This window comes from Poecilia formosa, unplaced genomic scaffold (genome assembly GCF_000485575.1).
Source record: "Poecilia formosa unplaced genomic scaffold, Poecilia_formosa-5.1.2 Scaffold17, whole genome shotgun sequence".
NCBI lineage: Eukaryota > Metazoa > Chordata > Actinopteri > Cyprinodontiformes > Poeciliidae > Poecilia > Poecilia formosa.
This window is the reverse complement of record NW_006799956.1, coordinates 1,872,552-1,892,107: the sequence shown is the minus strand read 5'-3', so window position 1 is coordinate 1,892,107 and position 19,556 is coordinate 1,872,552. Positions and strand designations below refer to the sequence as shown.

Genomic DNA, 19,556 nt, shown 5'->3' with positions numbered 1-19,556 from the left:
GAGGTAAAAAAAAGCTAGCTGGCTAGGTAGCGAGGGTACAACAATGAAGGTGTTAGCATTAGCATGGCACTCAAAGGTTTGCCTGACAGTAAAGTCTTGCCAGAGATAAACTACGTTTTTTAGGTTAAAGACATTTTAAGGCGTTAATTTCAGACGCGAATTTAAAACATTTTTGCGATGTGCAGAAAATGATTGTCACTATGCAAAATTAAAATTGTTAAAATAAAGTAGGGCTTGGCAATTATTGTATCGTTTATAATTTATCGTGATACATTTCTTATAAGAAAAAAAATTGTTGATTTATTGTCACGATAAATACCAATTAACTATATTTTCACACAAAAAAACCTCATAACTGTGTTAATGTTCAGGGCTATTAGTCTTACTGTGTTTTCTGTTTGTTCAATGACAGCATTAATATATGATTGCCATGTCATTTAGCCACAGCCACACAAATATCAAAAGAAGAAGTGATACATAGTTCTTATTGTCACTTTATTGCTATCACAATATTACCACACCACAAATTATTGCAAAAATGATGGCAGTAAACAAGGTCCTGGTAGAAGGAGAAGGCCTACTTTTGGACAGAAGTTAAAGGGTTTCATTGTTACAACTATAACGGTGTTGCATTTTTTTTAGCTTTTACCATCAAAACAAAATCCAGTTACTATGCACTCAAAAACCTTCCAAATCCATACTTTTCTCAAATTCTTGTTATTGTCAGGTCTTTTCTATTTGTACTTTAAAAATGGACTAAAATAGATGGATGGATTCACAAAGAATATCTGAAAATGTAAACATTTCCACACTTTTCCAGAGCACACAGAGTTTTTCCCCGCCCATAAACTTCTTTTTTTTTTCTGAATAGCGTTTGAAAGAGTCATCAATGCAGAAGTCAGCGAGATCTGGGCGACACGCGAAGGAAGGAAAACAGCAATGCAATGATCCCCTTTCACTTCCACTTCCATACAGTCCCACTTTCCCACATAAAAGGACTACATTAGGCACACATGTCTCTGAGCCAAACTATTGTCCTCATTCTCTGTGGATGTGGGCCAATGGGAGAGGGAGGGCCGGGCGGGGGGTTACAGTCTTGGTCCCTGCAGCCATCCAGGCAGCAGGAAAAATATTGAGCTCATTTGAGACGGTGCATTCAGCTTTTTAGTCATCAATTTCGTATATGGCTTTTGTTTCTTGGTTGGTGAACTGTAAACACTTTCTTATAAAAGGGGTTTTTAGATTCCTTTTAAGTGCATTTTACTGGTACTGCATTAAATATGAATCTAAAGAAATGATAATTTTAAAAAAACCCACAAAGGTCATTTTGTAAATTCATAAGTTTTGGACAACAAATTGAAAAAAAGATGAGTCCTCCAACACAGATTTCCTATTTAAAGGATGAGTCCAAAAATTCTTACAGCTTTCTCCTAAAACCGCACTAATCTTAATGAATTCAGTCTTGATGTCGTCTCTCCGTTGAGGAACAATCAAAGTCAAACTCCAGCTTCTAGAATATATTTTCATTTTTAAAAAAGCACACAAAAAAAAACTGATCATGCTGAATATCGATTAACAAAGTTCCAATGTGGATTCTTGCTTTCTGTCCAAAAGGAGATAGAATAAAAGAAGGATGAGGAAGAGGGGGAGGGAAGAAGAGAGATGATGACTCTCATGAGCAGATATATTTTGGGAGGTGGCATTGAGGCTGCCGGGAGCTATCTTTAAGCGGCCTAGTTCTCCTTACCGCCCGGTGGATGCTGGAGAGAGAGAGACAGAGAAAATAGGGGTCTACACAGGCGAAAACCCTCCAAAACAACAGATAGTGCGTTTCTGGACATCAGGTCCACTCAAAACACACAAATGCAGCTTTAAAAAGCTGTTGGAGCAGAGCGTGTTCACCCTGCCCGGTTTATGTTCTCTGCAGATGAGCGAGATGTGGTGGCTTTGCCCTTTGTGTCAGCGACCTTGCTGTGGAAGGAAGCGCTCAGAGGAAACAGCGCCCCCAAGTGGAAAACATAAAGCAAAGTGGCGTTTGGCGCAAACTCAGTGTTTGGAGCACAAACACTATGTGGGACAGAGCTACGCAATACGTTGCAAATTTATCAATATAGTTTTATATCATTAATTTTTTTTAATTATCGCAGGACTCACTGATATTGCATGTTACGTTTTTCTAATATCCTGCAAATATCGTCTAAAGGATAAAAACTGCGCTATACAGTTGGGAATATTTCAAATTTGGGCATAGAGATGATGCCCAAACCACCGTATGATGACTTTAACTAAAAATGCAAAAGCTTTTATGCCGTCATGTTTGCTTAAATTTGAAATGAAAAATGTTTACCTCCACAAAATTTTGTCATAGCCTTCAAGTTTAATGTACATAATTTATCATAAGTGAAGAACATCGATAAACATTTAGCTGTTTGCTTAACTTTAGGAGACAAAGAGACCACATTTCTTATGTGAAGGGGAAAGTCCTCGTAAGCTTAATAAGAAAGAACATTTCATCGAAAATGAAAACAACAAATTTAATAAAAACAGAAGATGTTCATTTTAAAATTAACATGGGGTGGTTTAGGTACAAACTGAGCTTGTATTTATTTGGACTGAAAAATAAAAATTGTTGAAAGTTTTAGAAAATATTTTCTGCCATTTGTAATTTCTTCCTAAGTAAAAAAACGGGAGAAAAAAAAAAACCCTCTTGAAAACCAGAAATTGGATTTCAAGAGATTTTATTTTGAGTCATGTTGACCTACCCCATCTACACCCTTTGATTTTTATTTAACCCCTCAAAGAGTGCACCAACATAGTTTGAAGGTGGATGCAGTGTGAGATCTCAGTTTGATTTAATTAAATTTAAAAAAAGAAAATTAAATGTCAAATTAAATAATGTCAGTTTGACCCGCTAATCACTGATCAGGGCAAAATCAAAGGAAATTAGTCCAATTCTAATAATTTACTGATTGAAGCATCTCTAATTGGCATTTTGAAATGCTATGAAATTTGTATTAATTTTAGGATCACAGAAAGCACACTGTATGATTTTAGAAATAACTGGCTGCAATTCATCCACACATACAGATTAACACCTTCTACTTTCTGAGCTTCATTACTCATGAAACACGCAGAGGGGCAATACGTTCGAATCAGATTCTGATTTCTTATTATTGCTTTTATTGTTATTTTTGCAGTCATATTGTAAAGCAGAGCTTTTTCCTTGAGAGATAAAGAGGGACAAATGCTGTTTGGTAAAGTTCAGGCAATTGTCCAATCATCTAAATTTCCCTTAAAGTGATGGTGACACCTCTACATCCCAGTGTGTGTGTGTGTGAGAGTGTGTGTGTGTGTGTGTGACAGAGCTCTTTCACTAAGTGGTGTATGTTTAATGGATGAATGAGTGACCTGTGACCTCTCTCTCCTTTCTCCACGGCCTCAGCTGTGCCGCCCGGCTGATACGTTTAAATGGATCACATCAGGCAACACCTTCCACCAGCCTCACCACACAGATCCACACATTCAACTTTCTCAGACATTTAAAATCCCTACAGGAATGTCTACTGCTTAGTTTTTCCATATGAAATCTACGAATATAAAGGAAGGCAGACAATCAGATGGACATATGGATGGACTGGCGACTCATTGAGTGCTAGAAAAATTGCTTAGTATGAAGTATGAAATGAAATAACTTGACAAAGCATCTTAAAGGATTTTGTGTTCTGTTGTCAAAAGTCAAACAGAAACTTGTTAGTTGAATTAGTTGATCGCCTGATGCAACCAGAACCTGAACAGAACTGATGCTAAATGAATCTGCAACTATAAAGAAACATGTTTTATAAATAATTGTTCAACTGAATTCAATGTACATATAATTATATTGTTATATTTTTATAATAATAATAATAATAATAATAACAAAATGCCTTCAAGTAACTAATGCTTGAGTATTTTTCTTGAGTTTGAGATTTCAGTATCCAAGCAGCTCTTCTTTGATAACAGCACATCAAGACTCAAATTATGAAGACTCAGCTACTTTCTATGTAAATGTTATTTTATGATTTTACATCCCAACCCAGAAAACCTATAAAACCTAAAACAAATAAAAATAAAATAAAAAATCTGAAAACAATTTTTATATTTCCCACTTCTAGTAGAATTAAAATATTGCATATTTATGGTAAGTGATAGAATCAGTCATTAAAAAAAAACAATTACTGATTTTAATTAGCAAACAAGGTGACGACTAAAATATACTTTTTTTTGTTTCAGTCGAAATTACCAGGAGAGAAAGAATCCTTTCATCAGTCTAAAAGATGGGACATGTCTGCCCCCTAATGGACGGACTGGGGAATTGCACTCTTGAGAGTGAACCTGCACACAACGCACTTCTCACTCAATACGAGTCCTCAGTAATGGACTACAGGGCAGCTGGGGAAGGTGAACAGCAGCACTTTGGGGAGTGTGTGTGTGTGAGGTGGGGGGTTAGATTAGGATAAACACAAGATGTTTTCCACTTACTTTGTTTGCAAGCATGGATGAAGGGCAGGCAGAGACCAGGGGGAGGCTGGGTGAGGAGCACAACAATAAGGACCCTGTGCTCCAGAGCTGCGAAAACAACCCTGCAGCCGTAAAAGGGGGCAGGCCGGAGGTCACCACCTTGCATTATGTCAGCGCAGTGAATGCCATCATTTATCTAGCAGAACTGCTGATTTACTGTCGCAGATAAGACCCAAGGACCGGGTTTAGCACATAAATATGCTTTTATCTAATACTGGCGTAGCACCTTGTTCTACACTTCGTTTTGTCTGGGTCTGGATGAAAGTTAAAATTTTATCGCCAACGTTTGGCCATGATGAAATATAGCGGTTCTACATTTTTTGTGCTGTAAACAACCATCTTCCCCTGTAGAAAGAGAGAAGTGCCAAGCCGAACAAGATGACCGATAATGTTCAATATTTGAAACTGAAAGGCTTCTTTCACTTCCTCGTCCGCCATTGCTAAAACAGCCAGACTACAATTCTAAAACAGAAGAATCGACGTCGTCGTTCACAACTTGTCGTTCTGTTCATTGATTGGCTGAAATTCTTCCGGAGAAATCAACTTCAATGGGAGAAAGTCAAGACTGAGCAGTGTGGAGAGATTAGAATCGAGTGGAATTGCGTGCTAATAACATATTAATCAGGTCTGTGTATGTGAGGCGCCACGCAACACCCCATTGTTTTCTTAGGGGTATCAGTGCAAAGGATGAATGGAGCACACTGGAGTTTGTGCTTGTAAGGACACAAAAAGTCAAAAAGCTAAATGGGTGTAGATAGTTTTGAGAGGCTCTGTAGTTTTATCTGAAACACATCTAAAGATAAGGCCCGCATAAATGTAAAAACCAGCGGATTTGACATGAATAAATGACACCAGGCTGTTCAGAGGAGTCATTGGATGTTTACGGCAGCAGCAGCTTTGATGGAAAGAAGCTGATCCCGAGTACACACACTTGATGAATTACCGAGCTGAAGAGACACTGAGACAAACAAAAAATTGTGGTTAGACTGCAAACATGGGCACCGACTGCCACCGACTCGTGCGAGTGTGTATTGATTCTGCTTTGCTGTCCCAGAGTCTGCGTACATCATATCATCTGTAATTACTGGTGAGCCAAAAGGGAAAAAATGTTTGACTGTGCTGCTCTGCGGAACCGCCAAACCACAACGCTGACATGAGAGGCATCTTGATTCCTCATCATCAGACGTTTTCTGCAGATTATTTTCCACTTGAGCTTATTACTGTTATTATATCTTATAAAACATGGCGGATAAATTTAAATCAGCAGCAACAGGCGACAGCTGACAGATGAAGTTCAAACAGCCACGTGAAGATCCAGATTATTTTCGATCCTTTATTTGTAACCACAAGCCTTCTGTCGCAAGTTGGAAGGGGAGTGAACCTTTTCACTTTTTCACAATGCAGCTGCTCGGGCCACATCGAAGCTGCCCTGAGGTCGGCGAGACCAAATGAAAGCCATCAGGAAGATTGGTGAGCTCTATAAACAATAAATAGCAGCATTTTTATCACTTTATCAGAAAGGCATCGTTCCGAGCGGCCAGTGTGCTGCAACAACAACTAGTATGGAAAAATATATATAAATACAAAATATTTCAGAAAAGAAATGATCACAGTAAGAAATAAATTTCATTACTAATCTGCTTAGTTTACAGAAAATCTTTTTACAGCTCAATGAAACCATCATTATTCTGGAAGGTGATGCATTTCAAAACAATCATCTATTGTACTAAAGCAAATAAACACTGAAAATCAATGTTTTTATTTTATTTGCTTTACAACATGCATCCATTTTCTTTACATCCTTGTTGCTGGTGCCTATCTCCAGCTATCGTTCCAGTTGAGAGGCAGGGGTCACCCTGGATGGGTCACCAGTCTGTTGCAGGGCAACACAGAGACAAACAACCATGCACACACTCACACCTAGGGGCAATTTGGAGAGGCCAATTAACCTGATAGTCATGTTTTTGGACTGTGGGAGGAAACTGGAGTACCTGGAGAAAACCCATGCATGCACAGGGAGAACATGTAAACTCCATGCAGAAAAACCAGGGTCAGGAATTGAACCCAGAACCTTCTTGGTGCAAGGCAACAGCTCTACCAACTGCACCACTGTGCAGCCCCTGCTTTACAACAATATACTGCAAAGTTGTGTAGACAGATTTGTTTTTATCCTTCAGTAGAGTCATGAGCTTTTCATTACAGTCATGGTTCAAATAAATTGTTTAGGATAACCAGTCCACATAAACAGCCGGAGCTGCAATGGTAGGTTTTAGATCAAATCATATCCGTGTGTTAGAATGGCCTAGTTAAAGTCCAGACCTCAGCCTAAATGAGAAACTGTGGCAAGACTTGAAAATGAATGTTCACAAATGACAGCCATCCAATCTGACTAAAATAAAGCTTTAAAAAAAAAAGGCCAAAAAATGATCTAATCTCCAGACTTACACAATTTAAGTTAGCACCATATTGTTTCACGCTTTTTGAATTCAGTCAATTTAAAAAGAACTAGGAACTGGATTGTTTGGATTAATTTCCAGACTCATCTGTGGAAAGAAAAGACGAGAAAAGTCTGAGGAACCTAATAACTATGACATTAGATACACTATAGATTTCTAGGTCGAATGTAAAAGCTACAAAACCATCTTCAGTATATGATGTCTGTGAACACATTTGCTAAAATTAACAGGATAAAGTGCATGTGACTGTTGCCATTTGCCCAGATTGCAGACACAAGAAGAAAATGCAATCCCAGGTTCATCAAACGAACAGTAAGGATGGTAGAAAAAGAGCAAAACGACTGAAATCTGTCGAGCTGAACTCCAACATAAAGGTACGTCCCTTTTTGACGGCATCGTCCTTCATATTTGAGTCCATGAACATCCAGGGTCACTTGAATATTGACAGAAAAACCAGGCTGTCAAATCTCAACAATCCTCAAGCTGTCAATGTTTACAGAAGCAAAAATTAAGAAAATAATTACTGTTGAATGGCTGCGAAAACTGTAGTCAAGATCTGATTCCCAGTTGTTATAAGTATATTAAATATTGTTTTAAACATAGAGGTTGTTATTCCAAATAGTTGAGTTTTATATTTAATATTTAAAGCTACCTGCAAATGTATCCTTTTGTCTGTAAATTATCAAAAAAATAAATAAAATTACGTCAAGGAGTTCTGACCTCAGGTTTAGCCAGAAGGTGGCAGTAGAGAGCAGCTATGTGGCTTTTCATCCTGTGATGAGCTCCTGTCTTCACAGAATTACATGCCCCAGTAATGACTCTCCATGACAACCCACTGGCCTGCCCCCACAGGACTGGACTGCATGTCATGAGCGTAACGCGCGAGGGGCAAATCCGTACTTCCTGTAAATCCTGTCTGGATCACAAACCGAGAGAACTAGAGGGTCTCTTCTTCTCAGTCGCCCTCGCTCGGTCTGATCGACACGCTGATCTTTGAGCCTGAGTGAAAAGCAGCATGACAAATCCTGAACCAGCTCGAATCAAATCAACAATTCGTCTCTAAAAGCACGTGAGCGAATGAGATTGATTTCGTATAAGCACAGATTATCAGCGCTGCCTACTTCTGTATTCAATTAGTCGGTGAGGGAGTAATAATATAAGCATTGTGGCCATCAGGGGAAAAAAATCCTTCCCACTCAGACACGCAGGAAACGACTAATATCTCCACACAATTCAGTCTGCAACAATGAATCATCTGAGAGTAGCAGACCCTCTCTCTCTCTCTCTCTGACAGGATGAGAGTGGGCTCATTCATTTCTGCTGGATTTGAATTTGACATGTATGTGAAAGCAAAGACTTTAGGAGAACTTACCAAAAATTGGTTTATTTCTGTTTTTTAGTCTTTTTTTTTTTTTTTTACTTAGAAACAAGAACACAAAAATCATCCACCATTTTTGCAAACAACTTTTTGCCAGCAGGCTCACCTCGCCCACAAATATGTTAGGTTTCCAGATTGTGCCGATTCCAAAAGTGGCCGAAAATTGATCATGCATCTCTAAGACATGCGTCCTCTGCCAAGTTTTTAGATAATTAATCATGCGTGCACAGCTAGATTTATGGTGTCTGATTAATTCTGCTCCTCTGACGGTGTAAAGCACAGTTCAGCAGCCTGACGTAAAATGAATTTCACCCTGCGCTGCCTGCATGACAGAAAGTGGGTGTGGAGGGCTTTGTTGTGGCCAAGACAATTATGAAAGCACGATGATCTTTGTCCCCTTCGTGAGTGGATGCCTATCCTTCAGGTCTGACTGGTAGTGACAGGAGGCTTTGACTCATCAAAAGTTATTCTAGTTACAGTGTGAAAATATTCATCCCTCTTGAACTTTTACAAATGACCAAAAACAGTCAATCGATTTGCGATTAATTGTCGTTTAACTGTTTATTAGATTAAAATTAGTTCCAGTCGCTTGATAACGTCCGCTAAGACCCTCTTTCAGTGTTGCAGTGTGGCCGCCATCCAGCAGATGGCGCCACGGGACATCTGTAAGAGGAGCCGGTCACAATTAAAGATGGCAGAGCTATCCCAGAAACGTGTTTTGAAATATAAGCACTTGACAAACTCCACAAGTTATCACCTTAAATAGCCGAGCTTTATGACGGAGCAGCGTCAACCTCTCAACCAAAAATGACTGATTTGCTATGAAGGCGAGGAATGTGATGAAGACAGAAAAGCAGAGAAATGTGATGATATAAAAAGACATAATGTCAATAAGTATTGATTGATTTTGACCTCTTTCTAAGTTTAATAATGCAAGAAGGCTTGGTTTGTTCAGTCAGTATTTAACACAGATAATGTTCAAATGTAAAGATGTGCTTCAACACATCTTTACATTTAAATTTAGGTCAAATTTAGCCCATCATGTTAAGGAAAAAGACAGTCAGCCCAATTGATAGAATAAAAAAACATTTCAGTTTTTAAGATAGCTATCAATTGTTGGTCGATCTATAAGATCAATCAAACTGAGATTATCTCATTCACCCATCCATCACATATTTCCATCACCCTCCTCACATTTATCCAGGGCTGTGTTTGTCTATCACTTAAAATATTAAGGTTTGTGTTTCTCATGACAAAATGTGAAAACGTTCAAGAGATGTTAGTACTTCTGCAAGACGACGTGATTTCCTCTGATTCCATGTCTGTACTTTCTCCATCCGCCCTCTCTATCCTTGTATCTACTGATGCACCTGCCTATCAGAACTAAAGCTCAGACCTAATTAATTCTCCCTACCACTTTTCCCTGTCAATATTTCTTCTTTCCTTTCCCCATTTCTCTCTCATCCTGCTTCTACATGCTTGGCTCAAAGCATTCGTCCTCCACTACACCCAGTATTTGATGGGAGAAGCACTACTGGCTTGAGACACACAAATCTGCTCACCAAAGGTCAAACCACTGAGGTCTTCTTCAACTCACATCCAGAACACAACACACATAAGCCAGAGACCCTACGTGGAGACGGAAATTCAAATACCTGGCTTAATAACCAATCAGCATTGGCTGACGCCACATCAGTGTACAACGCTAAATAATTTCCCTTTAACAACCGAAGAGGATCGTTTCTTTCACCTCAACTGAATCTTAAATGACTTCAATGATTTTGAAAGTTCAGACCATTAGTTTGCATAAACAATCAAATATTTGTGTTTTTAACAACCCGATCAGGTCCAGACTTAATGCCAATACTTTATACAGCCGCCCTATGACATTTAATAAGGTTGGAGGAATTTCATACCATTCCTCTTTGCACAATTTCACTCGGTTGAGTCCTAGGTCCTCTCTTTTATTCAGCTCAGCACATCATTTTTTTTGTAGGATTTAGTTCTGGAGATCATAGTTGGTTCAAAACAAGGTTGGTTTCTATCTGGTGAAGAATCTCTTTGCTAAGTTGGCCCTATGTTTGGATCACTGTTTTAGGGAAAGACCCAGTGGTAACACATTTTCCGTTTTCAGACAGAAAACACCAGATTTCCCATTAAAAGTTGCTGATAATTCAGTAATCTCAGGGAAGCCATAACTCTAACAACGTTCAATGACCTTTGGAAAAGAAACAGGCCCACAGCATCACAGATCCACTACCATACTTAATAGTGGGCACGTTGTGCTTTTATACATATTCATCAATTGCTCTACATATGAACAGAGGTGCACCAATTGCAGTTTGCTGGCCAGTTGTGATAGTTGGACAGAGAAGGCCTTTTTCCAGGTTGTTATTGAGAATGTATGACCTCAATATTTCACATTTTGAAAAATTTAGCCTTTATATGACATCATATTAGATCATTATATTACACCCTAAAAAGCCACATTACTAACTAAAAGTTCATAAACACCCTGGTCAACTTAAAAAAAACAAACACTGAAGTATTAAGAAAAACTAAACTTTAATCTAAAAAACAAAGCAGCTAATATTATTATTGTAATGCTATTTGCACATCTTTCACAGAGGAAACAATTAGTGGGTGGGAGCCGAGCATGGGAACGCTGGTCAGACAGGGAGGTTTATGTAGAAATGTGAAATTACATTCAAACTGTGCTGCTGATGAAAGACTGATACGGCGCCTACGAAGCACAAGAACTGACCCAATGAAATGACTAAATTGTTGGTCGTTTGCAAAATCTTCTACACAACTGAACTTGGCATGTTCTGTCTGCCTAAACTTTCATTTTCAGTTTGTCACAGATAATATTTTGGTTTGATTTCAATACATGAAGTCTTTGTCACAGATACTGGTTTCAGCCTCCGCATGATTCCAGCTGCCCGCTCTCCTCCACATTCAATAGCTACGAAAAAAAAAAAGTCTGTGCACAAACAATCTGCGAGGTTCACAAAGCGCTGTGTGGGAACATACGTCTTTTTGGGTTCAGCTTGTTTCATGCAGAATGGCACACAGAGCTAGGAAAGGATCTGCAAGCTGACAGATATATATCCTGACAAGAATATTAGCATTTTGACGCACCACTGCTGTCAGGAAAAGTTACGAGTAACAAATGCCAACATACTGAGGTAGCTTTATTTGTTCCGCTCCTAAAACAACAGCTGGAGACAGGAACCGACTCACCCCAGAGGACAAACCAAAAAGATCAAGAGGAAGTAAAAGGCCACAGCTCCATAGAGTTTGACTTGTTGCCAATGCATCGATGCCAGCTCTAATTAGCCTTTCTTGCAGACTTTGGCTTCATTTGCAGTGGCTGCAATCGTCGTGGAAAAGGACACAATCTGGAATTTCTCCAGCTGCTTTATTATAGGAGTCATCATGGCGACAAGCTCAATAATGGGGTGCAATCATCTATTATTTGTGGTAAGAAATCCAATCCAATAAAAGGTGCACTTAAAATGAAAGGCAACTTATGTCACAAAATTTGCCACGTAAAGTGGGAATAAATATTACATCAGCTTGTTTAGACCAAAAAAAAACATTAATGTTGCTAAATATAAATCATCTGCAATTTCAAGAGTCAAAATGTGATGTAAAATTGACATTTTTAGTTGTACATGCTGCTATAATGTTTTTCCCTCATCAAAAGCATACCTGGAGTGTTGCTTTGATTCTTTCAATCATGTTTGAGAAATCCTTTAATCGTCCATGGCAACCTTTCAAAACGCCTGGATGGGCCAAGCCCCGCCTTTGAGGACAAAAGCTCCTCCTCGGAGTTGCCGTTTCTAAGCTTCCAAACTTTCGCACCAACTCCCCCACTCAGTTAACTGATGCTAACCAGCATCAATTAGCAAACACCCGGTCTGAGGAGCTCATAATACGAGCTGCTTCTCAGTGCAACGCTGGTAAAAACGTTGTTAAATGGTTAATTGAGGAGCAATGTTGAGATGATTTCTTGAAGGCAGAGTGTCAGAAAGAGCAGGAGTTCCTTAAAGAGACAGAAGCCCAATTCCACAAGGTGTTAAATTTCATTGTCCTCGCAAACAATATGCTGCTCTGGGTGACGCCAACTAATGAATGCTACAGCAGTGATTTTCCACACTGGGCAGTTCATGCAGCTGTGGTTGGCTGAGATTGAAACATCAAGATTTTTGATGTTCAATTTGCTTCGCCCATGTTCTCTTTGTTGGGTTGTCCAATGCGCAGGCCGTGGCCACCACAAAAGTTTAAGCAGCAGCCGCTAGGGATTCATTCTGTAGCCCTAGTGGAACCATTGCAGCCTGAGTTTCTGCACTTGCTCTTTGAGAATCAGTGGCTACTTGCCTTGTTCTCAGATTGCGCAGTTTGTAATTCGGTGATGCAGAAAGCCTCAAAGAATCTGAAGCTTGTTCAAGTGTTGCTTTAAAATGATCCAGGATCACCGGGTAGCGCATATAAAAAGTGTAAGAGAGGCGTACCTTTGTCCTTGGAGAGACATCATTTCTTCCAAATGCAGCATCGGAGGGATCCCAACCCTCAAGCCAATTCAGCAGTGGAAGTTTCTACTTCCATCCAGATTACCAGTGGCCTTTGAACCTTTAGTTCTGAACACGTTATCCTTTGCAAATAAAAAAAGTGCTTGTTGTCTTGATCTCCGACTTTTCCTTTTCCTTCCAAATTCTGATTAATTTTTTTTCTCCCTCTACTTGAGCAGAGGAAAGTCGCACCCTTGATTACCGAGGCATCCTTTATAGTGTAAGAATGTTCAGTTATTAAATAAAGATTTTTTTTGTCATATCTTGTGATTTTTATTGTGTGTGCGCTCCAAAGTAAAACAGCTGACAAAACCTCCTCCTGATTTCAAATCTTTTGCCACAGGGGTTGTAAAAGTGTGAGGGTTTGTGATCCAGAGACCTCTCTTGCTGATACAACACATCTTTTGTCAAAATGCTTCCATTAGCCTCTTAAATATTTCATCTTAGATCCAGTAAACTTCTGATAGCGGTACGTATGTGGACAAAAATGTCTCCAAGAACATCCAGTTCTGCATGGCCCGGCCAAAGAGGCACAATGGATAAAACAATAACGGATTGAACTGAATCACAGAAAGCTTTAATACTTGCCAACAGAAGCTAACGTTTGGAAAGTCCAGAGGCAAAGCATTCCCTTCGAGAACAAAAACCCAAATTAGAATCTTGCAAGTACAGAAAATTTGAGGCACTTCAAGGAAATGTAAAGACTGCAAAAAGTAGCTAAGAGTTTGAACTACAGAATCATGTTGCTATGCCTTTCCTTAACTTACCCAATTGTTCTTTGGAAAATAAACTCAGACTGACTAATATGAACCTGTAAGCAGTCACCACTATACTCTAGCTATGACGGTAGAAATGATAGGCATCTCTTGAAGATGAAAGAGTAGTTCAAATTTACTTTGACGTGCAATGCATGTTATGCATCAAGACACACAGCGGGGAAAAAATCTCAGCGCTACCGCAGAACACAACATCTAATTTTCCCTAAACGACTGGGATACAGCCAATCAGCGACTAGTAAAATGAATGGTGCTCCTGGGTTGCATCCTATGGAAACATCAACCAATTGTGTGTCAAGTAGTATTGTGCCTAGATATTTCAGTTTATAAAATTATCTTTCAAATATTTTAGAATATGTGAATAGGCAGCCTTCTGTGAATAATGTGGAACCAAAAATAAATAAAAAATCTAATTCTGAAACATGAATAGGTGGAGGTTCGCTGTATTTCTGCATCTGAACAGGTGAGTTCAAACAGAACAAGCCTTGTCTTTTTTTTTTAAATGGGAAAACATCAAAGTCTAGTAGATAAAAGTAGCACAATTGAAACAGTAATATGGCTGTGTACATAATGCTCTACAGCTCTTGGTTTTGATAGCGGTGAGAATGTGAGCACAAGATTACGTAATGGTTTCTGAGCCGGACCCATGGAGCTATTGATCAGGTTCATAAAAGAGGTGAACAAAGCCCAACAATGGCAAAAGTCAGCTCTCAAAGACGGAGGAACGGAGTTAAGAGTACATCCAGGTCACGAGAGCCTCTTCAAAGCTTCCTTTTATTTCTGCAACTTTCAGTTCTTGCACAAAGAAGTGAAGTCAAACCTCAAAACTAAACAAACTTTGTTACGAGGCACTCTAGCATATCCATACGACCCCTACGTCAGTGAAGAGCAGGGGCCGGGATGAAAATATGTATCCGTGTGCACGTTAGGTGTGGTAGAGTTCAGGGAACTGTGGTCAGGTGGTGGATGAATACTTTCAAGAGAAGATTTTAAATTAATATGCATGCAAGAATCTTTAAAAGAATGCATGTCAAGGTGGCTTTTAGTACAAAAACACGCACAACTTCAATCGTATGCAACTCCAAACCTAAAGTTTATGAAATGAAAACCTAGTTTTATTTATAACCCCTATTACATTTTATTGTTTCTGTTTAACTAGCCTTCATTACTGACACACAAACTCTTGCATTAGTGCAGCTTCACAAGCTAATCAACAACTGGTTAACTGCATTAACCAATCAAGATGAATAATTTACTTTGTACATTTTTTAATGAATGCATCTCTTTGAGTTTCTTAGATGATAACTTTGTGTGCAAAAAAGCCTCAGGCTGGTGTCTACAGCAGTACAGGTTGTGTGTGCTGCCTCCAGTCGTCGACAATTTCAAAACAATAATGAGGGGGCAGGAAAAAAAAAAGTCTGCTTTACTGTCAAATGAGACCGATTATAAATGTATTTTTCTTCTTTAAAGCACTCAAAGACAAAGCAGCCATCACCGTGAAGCTGCTAATTTCTGCACTGTGAAGTTCGGCTCATTGTGTGTCTGTCAAAGTGTTTATGAAAATGTTTAGACGCATGTTTGACTGATTTAAAACCAAGTCGGTGTACGCTGATCTGCAGCTTACCTAACAACTTCACTTCATGCCCGCATGATTACATGGCAAGTAAAAGATATTGAGAAACGGATTTATTTTTTCCTTTGGTTTGCACTCGTGACTGAACCGAGGTTAAGTTTCTGTTTATTTTCTGTTGACTTTGATTATATTTGATATTCTATTTATTTTTGGCTTCTTCTATAGCACTTCAATTGCCCCATTAATAAGCCACATGCCAATTACGGGATTATACCACCATCATCACGATACTAGATAATTTACATATATTATTCACACTTTGACGTGCGGAATCTACATTTTATGCTTTTGTACGCAAGAAGCAATATTGTAAAAAATAAAACAAATACATACAATTAAGTAGAATTGCTGTTTTGGAGCCAAAGTAAGCCCCGACAAAAAAAAAGGTTTTACAGAGTAAATAGAAATAAAAATAGGTCATTCATTGTAACCCTAATTGGTTTATAACAACCTAAAGGTCACTTGAAGACCTGCTGACTCAGAACTACAACAGGAACTCAACCTGTGCAGCTTAACCCAACTCAAACATTTAAATTTGTTTAAAGGGCTGGATTATTATTATCATTCCTGTTATTTATTTTACATGTCTAACGTCTCCTGCGTGTACTCCATGGTTTCAGTTCATTTCTGTTGGTAGCATCGTTATCTTGGCTGTTTGTTTAAACAGGTGAAAGGAAGAAGCCCGTGTCTCAGTGATTTTTTTTTTTTTGAAGCTAGAAAAGGGAACAATAAATAATGAGCCTAAACAGGTCCATAAAAATGACACCAAAGAGCCAAAACGTGACCGCCGTCGCACCTGGAAACAAAATTACATGGTGTGATTGACTTCGTTTTACCTCTCTGGCGGTGTTTCCATATTTTTAACTGCTTCTACACACACGCACATTGGGGGGTGGGGGGTGTGGGGGGCTGCCCGCGTCTCAATGCCTCCGTGTGTGAGGAATTCCAGCAAATTCCTGCGGCCCCCTGGGGTGGTCGCTCCGGTGGTATCACCTAATTGATGCCTGCTTGCTTCTGCTGCCGGTGACGTCGCTCCAATAGCGTCGTGCCATGAAGGAAGCCCCCCTACTCATCTGCACTCCGATTCGCATGCACTTTACAGAGCCACTGCAGCGAAATCACGCTGAAATACTACTGCAATCAAGAGTCACAACCCGGGAAACAATGGTCCGCGCAGCCGAGTAAAGTTACATGACATCCCACCCCCTAAAAAATGATAATGAAAAAATAATAACACACGGTATATTGGGAGGGCGGTTGGGGTAGGGGTGGGGGGTGGGGGGGTAGAGGCGCTGCCTACGCTTTAGGACGGAAAAAGCGTCACACAAAAAAAACCTCTAAGAAATTAAACCAAGATGCCAGTGGAGGTGGTGAAAACACTCAGTACAGAATCAGCTGGCAACTTCAGATACTCCACTGAAGCCTGCTCGGATGGAAGAACACGCCTTGTACCATGTGTCTAATATGCAGCCGCAGCGTCACAGTCACACACACACACACACACACACACACGAGAAAGAACAAACTAAAGTCCTGCAACGCAAACAAACACGTCCCGTCCACTGGGCAGAACAATCCCCAACCACCACCGCCTCCGCCCCGCTTACCTCCGATGGTGACCCGCTTTATCCTTCTTCCCCTTCGGCCGCCTCTTCCTAGCCTGAATGGCCATCACTGCTGGTTCAAGTTTAGCGACGTTGAAGAAGTCCCATGAAGACAGAGGAGACACAGAGAGAGAGAGAGAGAGAGAGACAACACAACATCCTCATCACCATCATTAGGGCTTAAAGCTGGCTGCCACGGGTCATGCAGCGTCGTTTGTGACTGACGCTTTCTTACGCCTTGTTTACGTCCACCAGCCTGAGAGTTAAACACAGACAGGAGCCGGTTAGCAGAACCGGGTTGAAGAGACACGCACCTTTCTTGGAGCTCATGTTTTCTCCTCTTCCCCGGCAGCAGGAGCGGGTCGTACGGCGGCGCCAGCCGGGTCCTCTCCCTCTGTACCCGCTCACACTAACCTCATCTGTGTTTGGATGACAAGCGCGCCCCCTGTCGATCCAAGCAGGAATCGGTAGGGATGGTGGAGGATGTGATTCAGATTTTGAGATTAAATAGAGGGAGGGTGCGTATTTAGGGTTTCCTCCTGAACAGCTGCTAACTGCTACGGCAGTTATCCAATGGGCCACCATGTTTTTGAGACAAAATATGTTTAAAGTTGAGAGGAAATTTGAAATTATCACTAGGTAATTATGTGATATTGGAAGACATTACCAATAACTAAACACCAACTGTAGATTGTAGATCGGGGCTAAGTTGTATTTGTATGAGTCTGATGATATTTCATAAGGCATTTAGCAAGGTATCACCTAAAAGTTAACATCTAAACAGCAACAAAACACAAGGAGGGAGGAAAAAACACAGCTGACGCATAACATTTCAGCATAAATGTTGTTGCAGAGCAGCAATAAAAGAAAGCATGACTAATGTCCAGAAAGCTTTTGCACATATTTAACATGATAAAGGTACATATTAATTTAAATACAGTCGTTCATATGGGCAAGCAAGTGGAGACAGTAGAAAGGAAAGAACCTCGAGCAGAAACTTACAGAGGCTTCTACCCAAGAATTCAGGAGAGACATGGCAGTAAACAAATGGAAAGTTATTATATTTATCATGACTTAAAGAAAATATGCTCTTCACAATCTGTTGTCCAGCAGTCTAGACTTGTAGCAGAGCAAAGAGTCAGACATAACTGATTCTCACCAATAAAAACAGGATGGCTTAGTTAATGGCCTTAAAAGTAGACATGGTGTCTGCGTCCTTTATTGAAACTGAGAGCTGGTTTTACAAGAAGAGAGCTGACAGCTCCACCTCCCATTCCACTCCTACACACTAACAACGTCCCGTAAAGTAACAAAAGCTTATTTTTCTGAACATATCTACACAGATATGTTTGGATCAACTAAATATTAGACACAGCCAGGTGACTAACTGAGATGGAAGAGCATCTCAGTTATACTCAAGAAGTTTTGTTTTCTTTTAAACAATATTATACTGATATAAATATGTTTTACTTTTAACAACGAATGTTGAGAAATCTATCATCTACACTTTATAATGCAGGATTTTATTTTTTCAGAATATAAAATCACCTATATAAAACACCTGTATGGTTGCTCCTATAACATAGAAATTAATACACAAAAGGCACCGCTGGGATTTGAACCCAGGATCTCCTGTTTACTAGACAGGCGCTTTAACCAACTAAGCCACGGCACCACTAATTCAATGTCCCTACATCTACTTTTTAATACTGAGTGATGCATGACTATTAATTTTAATGAAATAATGGTAAACTACTTACAAAAGTATCATCATTATTATTTTCTTTTTTGTGAAAGGCTTTTTTAGATTATAGATATGATGTGTATCAAGACACTAATGCAGTCTGAGAAAGTGTGTGTGTTATAAAATTCTTTTGGAAGGGATTTCTGATTACCTTCCCGTGTTGTATTTTCCGCTCATGGAAAAAATGTTGTGGAATGTGATGCAACACAAAGCGATCAAATAACTGCATATACATATAAAGCCATCATAAAAAGTGTTTTCTGAGATTTTCAATTTTTAAAAATTGGAATGTTGGTGGTTCTAATTAATTTTAGTTCCTTATTTGTTTTTTTCATTCACAAATTATTATAAGCTTCTAAGGATACCACATTCTTTATGGGAAGAATAATAACATGTCCAATTTTGTAATTTTATTTTTAATAAGACGAGGTCAAACCCTGTAAATGCAAAATGTGAAATCACTTCTGTAGTCAACTGATTTACGTTGTTATTTTTTTTTTGTTTTTATTATTATTATTTATTAAGTGTTGGCCTTAAATATAAAACATACCAATAAGAACTTAATCACTTATTGGTTATTGTTTTGATACATTCGGCTAGGTTGTTGCAGCAATGGCTGCTTTCCTACCAATCTGTATGAAACCAAAGGAGCGGGGACTTCTGTGCAGCTACTTTGGTATGGCTCCCTCTAGAGGCCAAATTCAGGAAACGTGGACAACTTCATGAAGTAGTTCAAAAGAAAAAACGAGCCACTTTTAAAATAAATACACCACATAGATGCAGCCATTTGTATAAGAGTCCCAACTAAACATTGAATGTATGTACTGTACA

At 39.3% G+C, this 19,556-nt stretch overlaps 1 protein-coding gene and 1 non-coding gene across 9 annotated transcripts in view; both read right to left on the bottom strand.

Moving 5' to 3' along the window:
- The window catches only part of srpk2 (SRSF protein kinase 2), a 65,818-nt gene extending 48,417 nt beyond the window's left edge, over window positions 1-17,401 (bottom strand). For 3 of the 8 annotated variants that reach the window (XM_016668791.1, XM_016668793.1, XM_016668799.1), the window contains exons 1-2: window positions 17,296-17,399; window positions 16,985-17,054 (exon numbers count right to left, since the gene is read on the bottom strand). In XM_016668791.1, the coding sequence (XP_016524277.1) occupies window positions 16,985-17,054; window positions 17,296-17,311 (86 nt within the window). In that variant the 5' untranslated portion in view covers window positions 17,312-17,399. Of the gene's footprint in view, window positions 1-16,984; window positions 17,055-17,295 lie in introns of all 8 variants that reach the window. The other 5 variants (XM_016668794.1, XM_016668795.1, XM_016668798.1 and 2 more) reach the window with 2 other exon arrangements.
- A 1,181-nt stretch (window positions 17,402-18,582) lies between these two features.
- On the bottom strand, window positions 18,583-18,656 carry trnat-agu (transfer RNA threonine (anticodon AGU)). The gene has a single exon. It is a non-coding gene; the product is annotated as a tRNA-Thr (tRNA).
- Window positions 18,657-19,556: the final 900 nt, after the last annotated feature.